This window comes from Ranitomeya imitator, chromosome 5 (genome assembly GCF_032444005.1).
Source record: "Ranitomeya imitator isolate aRanImi1 chromosome 5, aRanImi1.pri, whole genome shotgun sequence".
Classification (NCBI taxonomy): Eukaryota; Metazoa; Chordata; class Amphibia; order Anura; family Dendrobatidae; genus Ranitomeya; species Ranitomeya imitator.
This window is the reverse complement of record NC_091286.1, coordinates 339576426-339584005: the sequence shown is the minus strand read 5'-3', so window position 1 is coordinate 339584005 and position 7580 is coordinate 339576426. Positions and strand designations below refer to the sequence as shown.

The following is a 7580-nucleotide window of genomic DNA, read 5'->3' as shown; positions in this document are numbered from 1 at the left end:
TGAGACAAAGTTCAGTTGACAGATGTGTTAGTTATATGTCTCACTGTGGTCATCTTATTAAAAATAAGCTCTGGAAGCAGGTTCTCATTCAAATCAATTTATGCTCATAGCCTGCTTTGGGAAGAAAGAAAGAAAGAAAGAAAGAAGGGAGCCTGCCTTTCCCAGACAGCTCTGCAAATCTCAACAAACCCTTTGGCAGGACGCATGCGGTCCGTATGTTGTACAGGCCTCATCTGGTTTTATTAATTAAATAAATAAGGCAGCACACTGCAGCGCTAGAACATACAAACTTGAAATACGAAATTTGAACTGCATTACTGCACTAGAAATATGAAAAATGAGAGTGTTTAGCGCATAAAAATGGCCAATTTTATGTGTACCTGGTAGCCACTTTACGGCATCTCTCTTATACCAGGTCCTACGCTTGCCTTACCTCGCTGAGAATAAACGTCTCCATCTGAATGGGTACATATTCTCAGCGAGGTAAGGTAAGGCAAGCGTAGGACCTGGTATAAGAGAGATGCCGTAAAGTGGCTACCAGGTACACATAAAATTGGCCATTTTTATGCGCTAAACGCTCTCATTTTTCATATTTCTAGTGCAGTAATGCAGTTCAAATTTCGTATTTCAAGTTTGTATGTTCTAGCGCTGCAGTGTGCTGCCTTATTTATTTAACTATATACGAGTTGGCGACTCTAGGTTCAGCACCTGTTCACACTTAGTCTATGTTTGGATGTGCAGGTCAGGTTTTTGAAATGTATTCTCTAGCCTTCTGATCGTGCACTCCGCCTTCTAGCCACAGGTGTTTTAATTACAGCAGGTCCAATACCCCTCCATAGAGAGAGAGAATTTTAGTCTAGGAAGCGGTTTCACATGTACCCATTCAGATGGAGACGTTTATTCTCAGCGAGGTAAGGCAAGCGTAGGACCTGGTATAAGAGAGATGCCGTAAAGTGGCTATCAGGTACACATAAAATTGGCCATTTTTATGTGCTAAACGCTCTCATTTTTCATATTTCTAGTGCAGTAATGCAGTTCAAATTTCGTATTTCAAGTTTGTATGTTCTAGCGCTGCAATGTGCTGCCTTATTTATTTAACTATATACGAGTTGGCGACTCTAGGTTCAGCACCTGTTCACACTTAGTCTATGTTTGGATGTGCAGGTAAGGTTTTTGAAATGTATCATCTGGTTTTATGGCAGGTCAAATTAAAAAAAGAAATAAATCAAGCACTATAATACTTGTTAAAAGTTTTATTCGTTTGAGGATTGTTAATGTGTTTACAGTTAAATATTTACAGTCTAATGTACAAAAACCTTAGTTCACATCATCACAGTACACGGAGCGCAAGCTAAAGGGGACAAAAAAAATTAATTTAACACTAATAATGGACTTTACTAAGGAATACGGCCACTATAGATGCAGGGGGCCAACTAAGGCAAAAAAAATTATCACAAAAAAACATAAGGATAAAAATAGGTAAAAATACTGGCTGTTAGGCTTTACACTATATAACTGAGCCAAATAGGCCGAGTATTTACTGGTTTAAGGTAATCCTTGTGATTTTTGTTAATAACTGTTTTGACTTTGCGGGCCTTTTACTTTTATGGACTATAGCCTATAAAATTTGCTATTTCTTTGCAAAAACATTATTACAGTGTTTTTTTATGGTTTTCATTCTGTAGATTGAACTTGGTAATAAATAGTATATTGTAAATTTCTGAACTTTCATTGATTAGTTCAAAACCAGGCAACTCAATTTCAGTTTCAGAGTTCTGATTAGCCAATATCCACACTCATTTCTTGTGTTGTATGTGCCAAGTGATTGGAACAAGCTGAGGCTTTTGGAATCACAGCCAAGGAACAAGGAAATAGCTGTTGAATTACAGTGGTCTCCATCACACTCTGGCTGGCATATAGGGCAATTACTTTTGAGGCTGAAATAATATCAAGAAAATTATTTGTATGCATACAGGCATCTTGTCTGAACATTAAAAGTCAAATTTGCATGGTATTATCATTTCCCATCTAATGCCAATCTTTGATGCATGTATGAAATTGAATCACTTGACTAATTAAAAGCAATCATAGATGGTTTTACACTTTCAGGATGTTACCAAGTAAAATGACTACATTTTATCCTGGGAAATAAAATTTTAGATAAAAAAACAACAGTATCATCTATCAATAAGACGGGATAACTTGCTGATTGGATCCCCAGCAACTAACAAATTGTAACTAGTGATATAACTAGTAAAGTACTGCAGTGTGCAGGCGCTGGGAAAGGTCAGAGAGGCCCGGCGCCTGCACACTGCAGTACTTTGCTCTGCCCTCAACAGGGCAAATCAGTACGCCGGAGCTGCAGCAGGAAGCAAAGAAGAGGACGTCATCGTATGAAGATAGGAGGCGCCGGACCCGGACCACGACACCCATCAGACTGCAGCGGGACCGCCCCTGGGTGAGTATAATCAAACTTGTTTTTTTCATCTTTCAGGTTACATCGGGGGCCTATGTACAGCATTACAGAATGCTGTAGATAAGCCCCTGAGGGCGGTAGCCTTAGCTTATAGGCGAAAAATGGGGGTGACATTCCCTTTAAATATTTCCCATGACATCCATCTCCCTCCCCATGATCCTACACAAGCAGCATGAAGAACACTGACGTTCATCATGAATTTAATGAATGGGTGTTGCCATGTCGTCGTTCTGCCAGCTCTGCCCATTTATTCGGAGATGGGTGGAAATGACGTGAGAACACCAAAAGTTGCAAAATTTTAGCACAGTCTTGCGATGCGCCAAAATGTTGTGACTTTTAAAACTTTGTACGCCAGTGTAAAGACCTTAATGAATCAGGCCTAAAGTCTATAGGGAGTACAAAGGTAATCTTACATCTATCACTGGTTCAGACTGTTGTCTTACCCTCACCCCACAATTCTACATATCAGGATTGGCTCCTGGATTGACCCAATTTAAGCTATAAATGTACACAAATTTTTTTTTTTTTTTTAATTCTGATGACAAGAATCAAGCTATATTTACTATCAAATCACAAAGAACAGAGTAAAACCATTGGTAGTGTGAATATTGTAAAGTCTTAATTTTCTTGTCACCTAATCTGAGAAGAGCAGAGACAGAGACTCCAACTCCAGGTATGTTTCACTTATTCGGCTGCTCACTGTTGTTCAGAAGATAATCACTAAAGGACTAGCAAACCTGCTGTCACTGAGACTTCCATATTCAAGACACCTTCAATAATTAGCAGATTTCTGCCTATGCACAGTGTCCACAGAATGCTGCCAATCAGTGGTATGGGTGGGGCTATACAGAGTTCAGCATTTAGAGAACTGGTAGATTTTTAGCAGATAAAGACCTTGAAAAAGCATGTGATCAAGCGAAACGACGTTGGCCGACTGGGTTTTCAGCCCGGCTTAGGAATTTTATGATTCAATAAAATATCAGCATTTTATTTGGTATTGAGTGACGCTATTTTTTCTTATCTGTATTATAACCATGTTAACATCAATGATTGGAAGCTTTCTGCCCATGCACAGTGTACACAGAAAGTAGTCAATCGCTGGTGTGGTCATACAGAGCTCAGCATTTAATGTACTGGTATAAATAAATACCAGTTATTTAGTTTAATTAAACCGCAGTAAGCAGCCAAGTAAGGGACACATCACTGGAATCAGGGTCTCTGTCTTTACGTAGTTCTGCTTCTTTAAAGTGAATATATCATCAGAGAATGACCTACTATTTAAACCACATTTTTATGTTAAATGTTTTTTTTTCTTATTTCATTAAGGTATAAATCATTTTCATTACATGATCTGTATTTAAAAAAAAAAATAGAAATCTCATAATTTTCACAATGGACACTGGGGCTATTTTAAGCTTGCACTTTCCGAAGATTTTTCAGCAGTCATTATCATCACAGGCAGGATTGCAATGACAGTTAACTCTATACACAGCCAATAAAATAGAATCAGGATCTACCAATCACAGTAGGCGAGGTCACAACTGACCCTGCTCCCTCTCTCACTACAAAGACCTCTGTACACCAGGGGTGTCAAACTGCATTCCTCGAGGGCCGCAAACCATGCTTCTTTTCAAGATTTCCTTAGCTTTGCACAAGGTGCTGTAATCATTATGTGTGTAGGTGATTAAATTATCACCTGTGCAGTACAAGGAAATCCTGAAAACATGACCTGTCTGCAGCCCTTGAGGAATGCAGTTTGACACCTCTGCTGTACACACAATCATTAGATGCTTAAATACAAAATAATGGTCAGTCCATTGCTCCTAACGTACATGCCATGTGGATTTCCTGAAAGAACTGGAAATAGAAGTCTAGAATAGCGCCAGTGTGATATGAAAAATAAAAAAAAAAATGTAAAAACATACCATATTTTTCGGACTATAAGATGCACTGGACTATAAGACGCACCCTGTTGTGAATTCTGTGGCAGAGCTCCATCCTGTGGTCACAAGTGGTACTTCGGCTGATTCTCTCTGTGAGCTTACGTTGGTGGAGGAGAGTGGTACTGCGGCTTCTGAGTTTCCTTCCTCAGGTGATGTGGTGAAGTCGTTAGGTGCTGCTCTATTTAACTCCACCTAGTGCTTTGATCCTGGCCTCCAGTCAATGTTCTTGTATTGGACCTGTTTCCTCCTGGATCGTTCCTGTGGCCTGCTGCTCTGCATAGCTAAGTTCCGCTTTTGCTATTTTGTTTGCTGTTTTTTTCTGTCCAGCTTGCTTAGTTGTTGTTTTCTGCTTGCTGGAAGCTCTGAGATGCAGAGGGTGTACCTCCGTGCCGTTAGTTCGGTACGGAGGGTCTTTTTGCCCCCTTTGCGTGTTTTTTTGTAGGGTTTTGTGTTGACCGAAAGTTACCTTTCCTATCCTCGCTCTGTTCAGAAAGTCGGGCCTCTCTTTGCTAAATCTATTTCATCTCTACGTTTGTCTTTTCATCAAATCTCACAGTCATTATATGTGGTGGCTGCCTTTTCCTTTGGGGTATTTCTCTGAGGCAAGGTAGGCTTATTTTCTATATTCAGGCTAGTTAGTTTCTCAGGCTGTGCCGAGTTACATAGGGAGCGTTAGGCGCAATCCACGGCTGCCTCTAGTGTGGTTGGAGAGGATTAGGGATTGCGGTCAGCAGAGTTCCCACGTCTCAGAGCTCGTTCTATGTTTTTGGGTTATTGTCAGATTACTGTATGTGCTCTGACTTCTATGTCCAATGTGGTACTGAATTACCTTATCATAACAGTACTGGAGGCCCAAAGTACTAATGATTCTCAATAGAGGGAAAAAAGAAGTTCTGAGACCATTTTTTTTTCTCTGCACTGTGTTTTGCCTTTTTTTTCCCCTAGACATTTGGGTGGTTCAGGACACAGGTGTAGCGATGGACATTAAAGGTCTGTCTTCATGTGTGGATCAGCTCACGGCAAGAGTACAAAATATTCAAGACTTTGTGGTTCAGAATTCTATGTTAGAACCAAAAATTCCTATTCCTGATTTGTTTTTTGGAGATAGAACTAAATTACTGAGTTTCAAAAATAATTGTAAACTATTTCAGGCTTTGAAACCTCGCTCCTCTGGTGACCCAGTTCAACAAGTTAGGATCATTATTTCTTTTTTACGTGGCGCCCCACAGGACTGGGCATTTTCTCTTGCGTCAGGAGATCCTGCATTAAGTAATATCGATGCGTTTTTCCAGGCGCTCGGATTGCTGTATGATGAACCTAATTCAGTGGATCAGGCAGAGAAAAATTTGCTGACTCTGTGTCAGGGTCAGGATGAGATAGAGGTATATTGTCAGAAATTTAGAAAGTGGTCCGTACTCACTCAATGGAATGAAGGTGCGCTTGCAGCCATTTTCAGAAAGGGTCTCTCTGAAGCCCTTAAGGATGTCATGGTGGGATTTCCTATGCCTGCTGGTCTGAATGAGTCTATGTCTTTGGCCATTCAGATCGGTCGACGCTTGCGCGAGCGTAAATCTGTGCACCATTTGGCGGTATTATCTGAGCATAAACCTGAGCATATGCAGTGCGATAGGACTTTGACCAGAGTTGAACGGCAGGAACACAGACGTCTGAATGGGCTGTGTTTCTACTGTGGTGATTCCACTCATGCTATCTCTGATTGTCCTAAGCGCACTAAGCGGTTCGCTAGGTCTGCCACCATTGGTACGGTACAGTCAAAATTTCTTTTGTCCGTTACCTTGATCTGCTCTTTGTCATCTTATTCTGTCATGGCATTTGTGGATTCAGGCGCTGCCCTGAATTTGATGGACTTGGAGTATGCTAGGTGTTGTGGGTTTTTCTTGGAGCCTTTGCAGTGTCCTATTCCATTGAGAGGAATTGATGCTACGCCTTTGGCCAAGAATAAGCCTCAGTACTGGACCCAGCTGACCATTTGCATGGCTCCTGCACATCAGGAGGTTATTCGCTTTCTGGTGTTGCATAATCTGCATGATGTGGTCGTGTTGGGGTTGCCATGGCTACAAGTCCATAATCCAGTATTAGATTGGAAATCCATGTCTGTGTCCAGCTGGGGTTGTCAGGGGGTACATGGTGATGTCCCATTTCTGTCTATTTCGTCATCCACCCCTCCTGAGGTTCCAGAGTTCTTGTCTGATTACCAGGATGTATTTGATGAGCTCAAGTCCGATGCCCTACCTCCGCACAGGGATTGTGATTGTGCTATCGATTTGATTCCTGGTAGTAAATTCCCAAAATGTCGACTGTTTAATTTATCTGTGCCTGAGCACGCCGCTATGCGGAGTTATGTGAAGGAGTCCTTGGAGAAGGGGCATATTCGCCTGTCATCGTCGCCATTAGGAGCAGGGTTCTTTTTTGTGGCCAAGAAGGATGGTTCGCTGAGACCTTGTATAGATTACCGCCTTCTAAATAAGATCACGGTTAAATTTCAGTACCCCTTGCCGTTGTTATCTGATTTGTTTGCTCGGATTAAGGGGGCTAGTTGGTTCACCAAGATAGATCTTCGTGGTGCGTATAATCTTGTGCGTATTAAGCGAGGCGATGAATGGAAAACTGCATTTAATACGCCCGAGGGCCATTTCGAGTATCTAGTAATGCCTTTCGGACTTGCCAATGCTCCATCAGTGTTTCAGTCCTTTATGCATGACATCTTCCGAGAGTACCTGGATAAATTCCTGATTGTGTACTTGGATGACATTTTGATCTTCTCGGATGATTGGGAGTCTCATGTGAAGCAGGTCAGAACGGTGTTTCAGGTCCTGCGTGCTAATTCTTTGTTTGTGAAGGGATCAAAGTGTCTCTTTGGTGTTCAGAAGGTTTCATTTTTGGGGTTCATCTTTTCCCCTTCTACTATCGAGATGGATCCGGTTAAGGTCCAAGCCATCCATGATTGGACTCAGCCGACATCTCTGAAAAGTCTGCAAAAGTTCCTGGGCTTTGCCAATTTTTATCGTCGCTTCATCTGCAATTTTTCTAGTATTGCTAAACCATTGACTGATTTGACCAAGAAGGGTGCTGATGTGGTCAATTGGTCTTCTGCTGCTGTGGAAGCTTTTCAAGAGTTGAAGCGTCGTTTTTCCTCTGCC

General features: G+C 41.4%; 1 protein-coding gene across 4 annotated transcripts in view; it reads right to left on the bottom strand.

Annotated features, from left to right (window-relative positions):
• Positions 1–1238: 1238 nt before the first annotated feature.
• Positions 1239–7580, bottom strand: part of SNX14 (sorting nexin 14) — a 115084-nt gene continuing 108742 nt past the window's right edge. For all 4 annotated transcript variants that reach the window (XM_069726417.1, XM_069726415.1, XM_069726416.1 and 1 more), the window contains one exon: positions 1239–1937. In XM_069726417.1, coding sequence (XP_069582518.1) covers positions 1926–1937 — 12 coding nt within the window. In that variant the 3' untranslated portion in view covers positions 1239–1925. The remainder of the gene's footprint in view (positions 1938–7580) is intronic.